The sequence below is a fragment of the Hemicordylus capensis genome, chromosome 2, assembly GCF_027244095.1.
Source record: "Hemicordylus capensis ecotype Gifberg chromosome 2, rHemCap1.1.pri, whole genome shotgun sequence".
NCBI lineage: Eukaryota > Metazoa > Chordata > Lepidosauria > Squamata > Cordylidae > Hemicordylus > Hemicordylus capensis.
The window spans coordinates 51546419-51559485 of record NC_069658.1 but is presented as its reverse complement, the minus strand read 5'-3'; the positions used below and the strand labels follow the sequence as shown (position 1 = coordinate 51559485).

Sequence of the window (13067 nt, the reverse complement as noted above, 5' to 3'; positions counted from 1 at the left end):
CAGCCAGCAAGCAGCTGCTGCATTGCAGCGGCCATGAGCATGGTCAGCAACACCATGTGGCAGAGGAGCAGGTAAGGACCTGCTTTTATTCATGCTTGAAGGTACTACCAAAACATTCGTGCACATCCCTATTTAGGCCAGGACCTCAAAAAGCTAGAACTAATTATGTAGTTCAAGAGGGCCTTCAGACTCGGTTTGTTCAAGTTTCCCTACTAATGTGCTGCATGGTAAATTCTGGAGAGCTTCAAAAGCAATTCATGATATGGAATGGGGTCAGCAATTCAAAGAAAAACTGTCAAAACACTGCTGTGCTAGTGCAAGTCTCTTGTTTTGAACCTCTTGCATGAGAGCTTACATGAGAGTTCATTCAGTGCTTTTATGGGCTTTGTAGCCATTCTCATGCTTCTGCTTGTGCAGGAGGTTGTGCAAAGCCATATAACATACGGAACTGAGTGAGATCTCTGATTACTTCTAGCGTAGTATTGTGCACTCTGATTGGCAAAGACTCCTGGAAGTCCAGGCAGAGGTCTTTTCCCTGTCCTGCAACTTAATTTGTTTAACTGGAGATGCTGGTGACTGAACCTAGGAGCATCTGCCTGCATAGCATGTTCTCTGCCACTGAACTATGGTTTCAGCTGTAGTCTTGCACAAGCAAAATAATGTCTTTGGATTAAGTTCACTTTTCTGGCACAACCCTTTAGAGCAGGGCTGCACAAATTCAACTCTCTTGCAGATGTTGTTGTAATTATTATTATTTATTCGATTTCTGTACTGCCTTTCCAAAAATGACTCAGGGCAGTTTAGACAGAGAAATAATAAATAAAATGGATCCCTCTCCCCAAAGGGCTCACAATCTGAAAAGAAACACAAGCTAGACACCAGCAACAGTCACTGGAGGTACTGTGCTGGGGGTGGATAGGGCCAGTTACTCTCCCCCTGCTAAATAAAGATGTTGGACTACAACTCCCATCATCCCTGACTTTTGGCCACTGTGTTTAGGAAGGATGGGAGTTTTACTCTAAAAACAGCAGAAGGTCCAAATTTGTGCGGCCCTGCTTTAGAGGTATTCTAATCCTGCACAAGTGGCCCTTGCATGAGTACAAGATGCTTTTCCACATGTGAAAGTGCACTTTCGGATCAAGCTTATTGTTCAGAGGAACCTTTGTAGAATTTATGAAAGTTTATGTAGGTTGTATCTTAATGCTTACCACAGATGTTCTGTGCATTAGAATAGGCACTGAAATAGGTAGGAAAAAAAGTTTAGACTGAGGTTTATTATATGAGATGGTTTATTTTTGAAGTATTTGTTGATTATGAAGACTAGATAATTTTATTCTTACTTTATTTTAGTTCAACAAGAGCATCAAAAAAAAGTGAGCCTCCAGTTAATGACACATCAGGAGTCAGGATAATCCCTTCAGAGTCTCTGGAAGGTACACCCAAGGTATGGGGCTAAACATTTAAAAGTAAATAAAATGTCTCTTGCATTCTCAGAATGTCTCTGTTCCCTTCTACCTGTGGTACTGTGATGAAATGGGGGTTATTCTAGGCTTTCGTGGGATCTACTCTTAGGTCACAGGTACTTACACTGATTACATAGATCAACTTTGTCATTCATTTCAAGAAATTTTTCGCACTGTTACAATTTTTGTTTCATTCAATTAGAATACTGTGGAAGATAAAGTAGCTAAAACAACTGGCCCTACCATAGAAGATATGGCAGAAAGAACAAACAATGATGTGGGGAAGGAATCCCAGTAAGTATATAGAAAACAGTGTGGCACTTCACCACTCATTATGTTCATCACATAAGGAGATCTCCAAATTAGATACTGTAGGAATTACTTAGTAACAAAACATCTTACACTGGTTTGTTTTTACATGGATAGTAAGAGATGGAAGAAGTGGTGATTGTGATTTCTTTAGATGAAAGTCTTACATTGAATCAAACTCATCCTTTTTGTGCAGAATATATAGTCGTAAACTTCAACCATGCAAGGGATTCAGGGGTAAGGAACTATTCCAGGGAATGAAGATGGAAGCTATATATTTTTTTAAAGATATTTTGCCATTGCCATTTAGATTCACATAATTCAAATCATATAGAAAGTTACAGAATTCCCTGTTTTTAAAAAAGTTTATTGTATTAGCCAATCTCTTACTATTTTAAGTCAATTACTAATAGAAATTGTATTGTATTGTGGTTGAGAGGTATTTTTTGCCTAAATAAGGCTGCAGCTTTAAAAATATGAGAGTAATTTTTTTCTTTCTTTCGTGCAGAGAAACTCAAAATGTTCTTGTAGAAAAAACAGAAATGAGAGGCCGCTGGCAGAAATTGAAACCTAATATAGTGAAAGTGTTCAGCAGAAAAGAAGAACCTGGCCGAGGCAAATTGGAGTGCAGAACTGTTTGCCCAGAGCCTGATGGAACAGTGGGAAAGGTATTCAATATGCTGTACTTAAATATTTTTTTATCTGGAGATTAGGAAAATCTCACTCTCCACATTCCTTTTGTTTGATTGAGCTCCATATAGATTTCATTAATTGTTCACAGTGTGCTGTGAGTGCATCTGTCTATGCTCAGAATAAGTTAAACAGAAATTAAGCAAATTCACATATGGTGTGCATAATTCTTCCACCAAGATGTAAGTATTCAAAGAGTTTTCAAACTTTTAGCATGGTTCAGTAAAGATTCTAGACAAAGGTTAATGGTGGAAGAAAATGGGACACAGGCTTCCTCATTTAGGAATATGTGGTAATAGGCATAGCTGGATTAAGAGGTGGGCCCAGGGGCCCATGCACCCAGGCCCCTATTTCAGAGGGCCCTCGCCTCCTACCCAACCCCGATACTGTCTCCCAGCTTTGCTCAATCTGCTTCACTCACTGGTGCTGCTTTCAGATTCCCTGAGATCCCTGGAGGAGGCTGGGTATTTGCACGCAGATCAGAGCTAGTGATGTGCACGATCCTGTTTGGAGGCCCTTTTATGGGCCTCTGAACAGGTTCAAAATACTGGCAGTTAGACCGGTTCAAAGTCGTGGGGTGGGGGGGATACCTTTAAGGACTGGAGAGGGTGTACTCACACACACACCCCCGCTACTCCCCCACCACTGGTGCTGCAGTTTAAAAGAGTCCGGCGGGGTGGTATCATTCCTCCCTGTTGTCTCTTTGGACCGGAAGTACCTGATGTGAGTGCAATGTATGCCCATGCCCTGGTGTACTTCTGGTCTGAGGGGGCAACAGGGAGGCAGGGAGATACATTGCTGCCCCACTGGCCTCTTTTAAACTGCAGCATCAGCGGGGCAAACACAGCGGGGGTGTTTGAGTGCATCCTCCCCAGTCCTTAAAAGTATCCCCCCCCCGCCTCCGAACTGCCCCTAGCCGGTGCACATCCTGTGCACATTGGAGCTTGAGTTCTGCTTCCTCACGTGCTCTGCTCCCAGTACTACTCCAACATCAACATGCAATTCTCTGTCCTGTTATATCAACTAACCTGCAAGCCGCTTTCCTGTCTGTTCTTTCCTCCTGCCTGTCCCCTCCCTCAAGCCTTGGCTCCTTCATAGGCTGTTTTATGAACTTTCTTTCTGCTGCTGCCCCAGGATTGAGGACATTTCCCCTTGTTGACTAACCATGGCTGGCCCCCACAGGCACGTCCAGGCGCTTCCGGTCCAAGGAGGCACCGGGGCAGCAAGGAGGTATGCTGCCTCCCCGCCGGACCATTTTAAAAGACAGCACTGGTGGGAGAAATGAGCACCCTCCTCTGTCCTTAAAAATATCCCCACCACCACCTTCAAACCAGCAGGCGCCGGTTCTGTGCACACCACTACAGCCCAGCTTTTTCACTGAAGGTTTTTCCTTTTTCACTGGATCATGAGCATCCTCTTCATGTCTACTTGGAAGAAAGCCCCACTGTATTAAATGGGACTTACTCCAAGGTAAGTGCATACAGGATTCTAGTCTCAATTAACAAGATGCTGAAATGAACAAAATTAAACTCAGAGATCCTGGACCTCCAGAAATGCTACAGCTAAAATAGGGGTCTGAATTTCTTTTTTCTTCGGCAGTCTGTACAACATGCAGTTGTTTTCAGTCTGAAGAATAACAGATACCCAGCCTTTTTCATATTTACCACTTATGAATACATACTACAAAAGACATACACACACACGATCTTACTTGCTGGCTATGTGGATATGAGCCCTCCCTATCTTCCCTGGCCCCCCCCCTCAGACCTTGATCTGGCCCTGGCAGTAGGAGCTATTGCTAGTAGCTGTGCATGAGAGATAGGAAGAAAGAGTGCACTGCAGTGTTTCTTCCTCTATCCCCATCTTTGGCTTCCAGCTTTCACCAGCCACTGTATATACACTTCCAAACTGTATAGTACTGTTGTCAGAGTAATAGAAGCTGATATTTGAAGAATACTAGTTAAATTCCTTAACAGATTGTGGACTTGTATGGTGAACCTGTACACATGTAGAAATGCACCTGTATTTTGCTTTGACTGAAATGCACCTTTATTTTCTTCATTATGTTTTATGATTAATGTATTATGTTTAATCAATATAAGTTTTTCATTGGTTAAAGCTTTGCATTCAGTCTTGTGTCCTGTGACTGCAAGTTTTAGTGGCTGAGAGAGATTTTGCTGGAAAGGCGCAGCCATTCACTTTACTTTTGTGCTTAATTTTCAGAATAATGAACTGGATGACACACACATGGTCACCACAGCAGAGACTGTAGAGAAAGATTTCCTGCATTTACATACTAAAACTCTGTAAGTATGATGGAATTATGGAGGTGGCTCGCTGAAAATAGAAAAAGCTATTCAGCTAGAGATTTGTATTTGGCTTTATCTGGTTCGAGATCCGTCGATGCCCATAAGAATGGGGTTCTGCGCCTGCGCAGAAGCTGAGCAGTAGCCATGCCTGAGCTAGTCGAAGCGCCCAAGCCACGCCCCCACACTGCAGCGTGCTATTTAAGGCGTGGCTGAGGCGCGAAGTCCCTCAGTTCTTTTCCGACCGCCTTTGCGTTTGGACCTCCAGTCTGCTGCCTTTGTAGTCGGAAAGTTCCTCTTCTTGTTAGTTCATCCGTATATTTTACTGTTTTACTGGAATTTAACTCGGACTGGTTGACGTGTTTTCGCTGGGTTTTTGATTCGGAATGACTGACAATATTTTTCTGGCCCTTGACTTGGACTGGCTTCGACGACTTCTGGCGTTTTGATCAAGGATTGGACTTGGGATATGTTATGGCTGCCGAGAAAAAGTCTTTCAAATGGTGTGAGGGCTGTCGAGCAAAGTTGCCTTCAAAAGACCTTCACAGCCTGTGTTTGTTGTGCCTCAGAGAGGAGCATAATGTCTCCACGTGTAAAATACGTCTGTCTTTTTCAAAGCAGACTCGAAAGAATCGGGCACTCCGCCTCCGTGCGGCAATCTATGATGAAGTGCTTAGTCCTTTGACGCCAGGCACTCCTCGTTCTTTGACTTCGGCTACTCCTTCAAAGGTGACACCGAAATCGGCATTGATACCTCCTTCACACTCGAGCAAGCTTAAGTCTTCACATCATGATTCGGCGAAGTCGGGCTCGACATCTGCAAAGCGTCCCGCTAAGGAACGGTCTTCATCTTTGACATTGACTATACCTTCGATGTCGAAGCCTTCTGGATCGACATTGGAATCGAGGTTGGCGTCTTCTTCCGCCTCTTCCCCTACCATTTCATGCCATTATGGTGAATTTGGAAAATCGACCAAGCGTCGAGGCTCTGACCGCATCCCGTTGCCTGTCGAGAAGCGTCGAAGGCTCCAGGACCGTCCTTGGGATTGTACCCCTTTGCCTTCCTCAACGCAGCCTTCGTTACCTAATCTTCTGACTGAACCACCAACGTCTACACCTTCGACATCGACCGGTCCTTCAGTGCTGACGGCTGCGGCGGTCATCCTACAGCAGTCGACTCTGACGGTGGTCGATACTGAGCCAACTCTGATAGATGTTCATTCTACACCGGTGCCGACCTCGATGTCGACATCGATGCCATTGGCTAGCTTGCTTTCTCCAGCCCCGACTCCACTGGGATCTTCAGCTTCTCCTTCGATGCCACAGGCTGTGGCTAGATTACCTTCGGCCCTACACACGCCGGTCCTCTCCGCGTTGACACAGGTGATTCCTCGGTACCGAGCCCCGATACCGAGCTTCGAGATCATCGACGTTGATGCTGAGGAAAACCTTCCAGCGGCTACACGTTCTCTTCTTTCCTTGTTGGACTCTTCATCTAGTGCACACTCGGCATCGACTTTCAAGGGCTTCCTTCCTGGTGATATCGACCCTGCTCCACGTGTCTTATCTCCTACAGCTACAACAACTGCAACTGCTCCTTTGTCGGCTGACCATCTGCAGTCTTCCACTTCATGGCATACTTGTGGATTCAGCCATACCACACTGGGTACGTCCTCCCCGGGTGCTCCTTATGCTTGCGAGAGCAACAGGCTCTGGAGGCCCGTGTCTCCCACACAGGATGTGCAGACCACCAAGTTTTCTGTTGCTGTGGCCACCCAAACCTCCCAATTGGTCGTCCTCCAATGAGCTTCACAGACAACTGCAGTGTCTTTTTGTTCAGTGTCGACACAGACTGTCCCTGTACCGTCTCCACTGGTTACTACTGGAATGCAAATGACCGCTGTCCTGTCAGAAGAGGACAGGCCACCGCTGGACTCGCCATCAGAGCACTATGGCTCGTCTGATTTAGAATCTGACCCAGATGATGAAAGCACAATTGTGGAACCACCCACAGACATTGCACTGATTACCTATGTTTCTCCTAATGACGAGCTAAAGGCTTACCACAGACAAATAAGATCAATGGCTGAGGCTTTGGGTCTGGATCTTCGCTCCCAACTCGCCACTATCAACGACCCAGTGTATAACTTCATGCTGAAATCACAATCTACTGCCCCAGTGGCTCTGCCAATGTTGCCCGTCATCACCAGGGCTGCCAATTGTGCCTGGGAGGTCCTGCACACTTCCACCCCAACTTCAAAGAAACCAGAGAGCCTTTATAGGGTTCAGGATAAAGATAATGAATATCTTCTGAAGCATCCAGCTCCTAATTCCTTGGTCATTGACTGTGCCACATCGTCAAAGTCGGGCAAGCGGTACAGTGTTTCTCCCGACAAGGAGGGCAGGAAATTGGACCTACTTGGACGAAAGGTCTACTCAACTTCGTGTCTTTCCATAAAGGTGGCTAATTATGTGGCCTGCACTGCTAAGTATGGTCATGGCCTGTGGGAACTTCTTGAGAAAGACCTGGACTCTTTAGCCTTTGAGGACTTTAAGACCAAGTTTCGCCAAACCCTTGACAATTCAGATGACCTGACGCGCAGATAACTCAGTATTGCGAAACACCTGGCGGAAAGTGAATCCCACGCAATGACAGCTGCGGTTACTTTGAGGAGGCATGCCTGGTTAAGGTCTACAGGCTTGCAGCAAGACATGCGGGATAAGATAGAAGGGCTCCCCTTTGACAGCACCGGCCTCTTTAGCGAAACAACTGACACGACCATGGAACAACTGAAAAAGTCGAAATTTACAGCTAAGACTTTTACTGCACACCCGTCTACTTCAACTACTGCCCCGAGATTCCACTCTAACTACAATAAGTTCCGCCCGTCTTACCGGAATCAAGATCGACGGGACTTCTGGAGAGACTATTCTACTTATCAGCGCTGGCCTTACCACCAGAAGGCGAAGGCCAATCAATCCCAGCGTCCTAAGTCACAAGACGCGCAGAAGCGTCTTTGAGAATCCAAACTGCCGATCGACACCTCTCAACTCCCCTTTCCCGCCTGTGGGGGTTTCAGCATGTGCCTCAGCGGTTCGTTCCATCCAAACGTTCCATCTGACCATCAGGCTGGCAAGCCATGCCCCCACATGGCACCGTATAACAGCAGATCGCTGGGTCCTGAAGATTATAACTGCTGGCTATGCGATCGAATTCAGCTCTATGCCGTGGTTCTTGGGGGTGAGACTCACTCCTCCTTCGGACGCATTGCAACAAGAGGTGGGGGAACTATTGGAGAAGGGGGCTATTGCCCTGGTGTCATGGGCAGACAGGCGGGATGGGTTCTACTCCCGTTACTTTCAAATTCCCAAACGGGACGGGGGCATTCACCCGTTACGGATCTCCGCTGCCTGAACAAGTTCATCAGCGTCAAGAAATTCCGTATGATGGCATTGCAACAGATTCTTCCACTGCTCCAGGGAGAGAAGTGGCTTGCAACACTGGACCTCAGGGACGCCTATTTTCATATCAATATAAGGCCTTGTCATCGCAAGTATTTACGTTTCACCGTCGGACACCAAGTGTTTCAATATACTGCATTGCCCTTCGGACTGTCCACCGCCCCGAGGGTTTTTACAAAATGTATGGTGGTGGTGATTGCTCATCTACGGACCAAGGGGGTTTCAGTCTATCCTTATTTAGACACCTGGCTCCTGGCCACACAAGACAAAAGCGAGTTACATCCGCACATCCGCTATGTAGTGGACCTGCTAAGGGACCTGGGTGTCGAAAAAATTGGAAAAAATCACATCTGAACTCAGTGCCCATAACCTCATATATGGGGGCGACTCTGGATACCGTACAACAGAGAGAGTTCCTACCAGAGGACAGGTTTTCCTGCATCAGGGACCTTGTGCTTCTCTTCCAACAGCAACCCCAACAACAAGCTTGCAAGATGCAATGCCTTCTGAGCCTGATGGCATCTTGCAACACGGTGATTCACTTTGCGCGTCTAAAAATGCGAAAGCTCCAGCTCTGGTTCCTGTTGGTGTTTCATCCCATTCGGGACAGCCAGTTGAAGCCTTTACGGCTTCCACCTCAGGTGCTTCAGTCGCTCATCTGGTGGACACAGCGCAGGAACCTACTCAGTGGAGTTCCCTTCCAGGCCCCATCACCAGTAGTCTGGATGGCTACAGATGCCTCCCTACAAGGCTGGGGAGCTTATTGCAACAACCACAAAGTCCAGGGGAGATGGTCGCTCCGTCGAGCACAATTGCACATCAGTTTCCTCGAGCTCCTAGCTGTCTTCCAGGCACTGCAAGCCTTCCTACCTATCCTTCAGGGCAAGGTTGTCCAGATCCATCTCGATAAGATGATGGCGCAGGCTTATATCAATCACCAAGGAGGGAGTCTCCCGCAGTCTGTGCGCCCTCAGTGTGCAGTTGTGGCACTGGTGCATTCAGCATCGGATTTATCCAATAGCTGTTCATATCAAGGGCTTAGACAACACCTTGGTGGACGACCTCAGCCGGGTCTTCCTGCAAGACCGCCAACACGAGTGGGAACTCCAGACGGAGGCTTTGACTCCCTTCTTCGACCTATGGATGAGACCCACAGTGGACCTCTTCGCTTGCTCCAAGAATGCGAAATGCAGCCGCTTCTGCTCGAGGGCGGGTCACGACCCCCAATCCCTTGGGGATGCTTTTCAACTAGATTGGTCCCTGGAGACTCCTTACATGTTTCCTCCTCTTCCGTTAATATCCAGAGTTGTAGCTCGCCTACTGGCCAATCCAACCAACTGCATCCTAGTGACTCCTTGGTGGCTAAGGCAGTCTTGGTTTCCACGGCTACGCAGACTGGCAAAGAACTGCTACAAACACCTTCCTCATTGGCGAGATCTACTCACTCAGGACGAGGGTCACATTCTACACCCAGACGTCCAAACCCTCCGCCTGACCGTGTGGCGGATCGTCTGTTAAATCATATTCTGCTCAATCAACGGAAGGAATCTACACGCCTGAATTATCAAAGCAAATGGTATCGATTTAAGGCCTACGCCCGCACTAAAGGGTTCCTTCCTAAACATGCTTCAATCTGTGAAGTTCTGCAGTACCTTACCACTCTGAAGACAAAAGGTCTGGCTAATGTGTTCTTAAAAGTCCATCTGGCCGCCTTGTCCTCTTACCATCCAGATTGGGATGGGAGTACGTTGTTTTCACACCCTTTGAGCAAAGCCTTCCTGAAAGGCCTTTCACGAGTTTACCCTTCAATCAAATCTCCAGTGCATCCATGGAGCTTATCATTAGTCTTGTCATCATTAACCCAGGCTCCCTTTGAGCCCATGGCCACCGCTTAACTGAAGCTGGTGTCTTGGAAAATGGCCTTCTTAATAGCCATTACTACTGCCAGACGTATGAGTGAACTCACAGCCCTCAGGGTTGACTCCCATTATACGATCTTTTACCCAGACAACCGAAAGTTGTCTCCAATTTCCACCTAAATCAGGAAATCATCTTACCAACTTTCTTCAGGAATCCTACTTCTGCACTTGAGCAGTCGTTACATGCCATGGATGTATGCCGTGCCCTCCTATACTACATGGACCGCACAAAGGCGTTCAGACTGTCTATCCGACTTTTCATATCCTATAAGGGGCCAACTAAAGGATCCCCGCTCTCAAGGCAAAGAATGTCAAAATGGTTGGTGGAACTCATTCTGCTTGCTTATCATCTGCAAGGTAAACCACCTCCAGAAGCTATTAAGGCCCACTCCACCAGGGCTCATGCTTCTTCTTCTGCACGCCTTTCTGGGGTCTCCTTTGAGGACATCTGTAAAGCTGCTACCTGGTCCTCAGAATCCCCCTTTGTAAAGCACTACGCCATAGACGTATGCTCAGCTGCGGAGGCTACTTTTGGGAGAAGTGTTTTGAAACAGGTGTTGCATTAGCCACTACTGCTCCCTCCTCCTAGTGGAGCTTGCTAAACACCCATTCTTATGGGCATCGACGGATCTCGAACCAGATAAACAGGTTGCTCACCTGTAACTGATGATCTGGTAGAGATCCGTCAATATCCATAAGACCCTCCCGTCCTCCCCTTTCCAGTAGTGCTGCTTCTATGTGCGTTCAGGTGTGCAGCCTCCTTCTGTTCACTTGGGCTCTCGTTTACTTCATGGATGAATTTACCTGACAGATGATCGTCCTCCACGGCGGTCGTCCAAGAACTGAAGGACTTCGTGCCTCAGCCACGCCTTAAATAGCACGCTGCAGAGTGGGGGCGTGGCTTGGGTGCTTCGACTAGCTCAGGCATGGCTACCGCTCGGCTCCTGAGCAGGCGCAGAACCCCATTCTGATGGATATCGACGGATCTCTACCAGATCATCAGTTACAGGTGAGCAACCTGTTTTTTCAGGTCAGGAAAGTTGATTTCCCTATTGTTACAAAACACTTTCCAAATTGACAATAACCATTTGGGTTTAAATGCAGAATCTTTGGAGTATTGATCTCCCACCCCCCCACCCCCCAATTGCCTTGAGAGTACATATAATGTTTTCTTGTATGATTTTTCTTTCAGGGCTTGTGAGAAATCTACTTTACAAGAAAATAGCAAGCAGACCATCCTAAAACCTGCATTGTTAGCAAGGGGGCGAATGCAGAGGATAAAGCCAAATTTAGGAAAGGTAGTTAGAAGGCAAGGGGAATCACCAAGAAATACTGAGGCAGAAGGAGAAAAAGCAACTGAAGTAACCAGTGTGCCAGAGAAGACTGTGATGCAACATGAATGCAGTAGCAGTAAACTCCTTATTAAGGAAACCGCTGTGAGTATAATACATTTTAATACCTTCTTGTTGCCTTTAACACATTGGATGAATTAAGTAAGCTCCAGCCCATGAAGGTTGGACTTGAGTCTAGTCTCTCAGGTGCTAGAACACTCATTTTCTTATTATGGATATAAAGTTAACATCTGAATATTCAATGCTTTTGCAATTGCTTGTTAGTGTTCAGATAATAAATGGCAATGAAGGCTCATGGATCTGGAGGACAGGTAGACCATTTTTTACAGTGATAGTCAAAGGGATTTCAATCTCCTTTATTCATTTGTGTCCTTCTACTATGGGAGTGAAATATTGCCAGATTTGGGGCAACACACATACAAACATTTGTTTTTGTATGTAGCCTAGATTTCAAAGCATTCAAGACTACAACGTTTATTGCATAAAGTTTAAGTAGTTGAGCTAAAAATTATCACCACCTTTTTACTGTATATCTGTATCCCTATGTTTATGTTCACAGTCTTCTACTTAAGAAACAACATATGTATATGTTTGGCCTGATAACTTAAAATTGGTTGCTTATTTCTAGACAGGATACCAAATAATCCAAACTGCACCTTTTGTTTACCAACAGTCATGGTAAAATATGGCTGAAAACTTTTGAATTACAATGAATTCATGTTTGGAAGAAGTCTGTGTAACCTGCAAGTTTGTGGGCTTATTCTACCTGTTTCAATAAGCCATTTTGGATTCTCTGTATCTAGTAATGAAGAAGGCCAGAGTTAGTTTGTAGGTATTGTTTCAAAGTATCTTTGGATCTGGATCGTGATCCATTGCATTAATAATGAATGGGTTCTGCACCTGCGCAGGAACCTTGCGGGTAGATTGACTAGCTCCTCGTGATGTCCACTCTGCCCTGCACGTGCTTTGTGCTTCTGTTGAAATCAGCAGTTGGGGGAGCCATTTTCCTAGTTTCTATTTGACCTCCAAAGCGTCAACACCTCATTTCTGGCTTCTTGGTTCATCTAGATTCAAGAGAGAGAAAGATAAGCAATTCATATTATCTATCTATCTATCTATCTAACATATTTTTATAGCGCACCAAACTTACGTCTCTGGGTGGTTTACAACAAAATTAAAACATTAGTTAAAAACAAAAACGAGAAATTTAAAATATGACAATTTAAATTTTTTTTAAACAATATTCTAAAACATTATTAAAAACAATCAAAACAGTATCAGTTAAAAGCCTGGGTGAACAAGTGCGCCTTTAAAGACTTTTTAAAAATTGTCAGAGATGGGGAGGCTCTTATTTCACTAGGGAGCGCATTCCAAAACCCTGGGGCAGCAACGGAGAAGGCCCGTCCCTGAGTAGTCAACAGACGGACCGGTGAAAAATGCAGACGGACCTCTCCTGATGATCTCAGTGGGCGGTGGGGTTCATAACGAAGAAGACGTTCTCTTAAAAACCCAGGGCCCAAGCTGCTTAGGGCTTTATAGGTTAGAATTAACACCTTGTATTTTACC

The 13067-nt window shown here is 45.9% G+C and overlaps 1 protein-coding gene across 3 annotated transcripts in view; it reads left to right on the top strand.

The window, feature by feature from the left end:
- BDP1 (B double prime 1, subunit of RNA polymerase III transcription initiation factor IIIB) overlaps positions 1-13067 on the top strand; it is a 121690-nt gene that overhangs the window by 38415 nt on the left and 70208 nt on the right. For all 3 annotated transcript variants that reach the window (XM_053294878.1, XM_053294879.1, XM_053294877.1), the window contains exons 14-18: positions 1351-1444; positions 1666-1757; positions 2281-2440; positions 4686-4768; positions 11342-11585. In XM_053294878.1, the coding sequence (XP_053150853.1) occupies positions 1351-1444; positions 1666-1757; positions 2281-2440; positions 4686-4768; positions 11342-11585 (673 nt within the window). The remainder of the gene's footprint in view (positions 1-1350; positions 1445-1665; positions 1758-2280; positions 2441-4685; positions 4769-11341; positions 11586-13067) is intronic.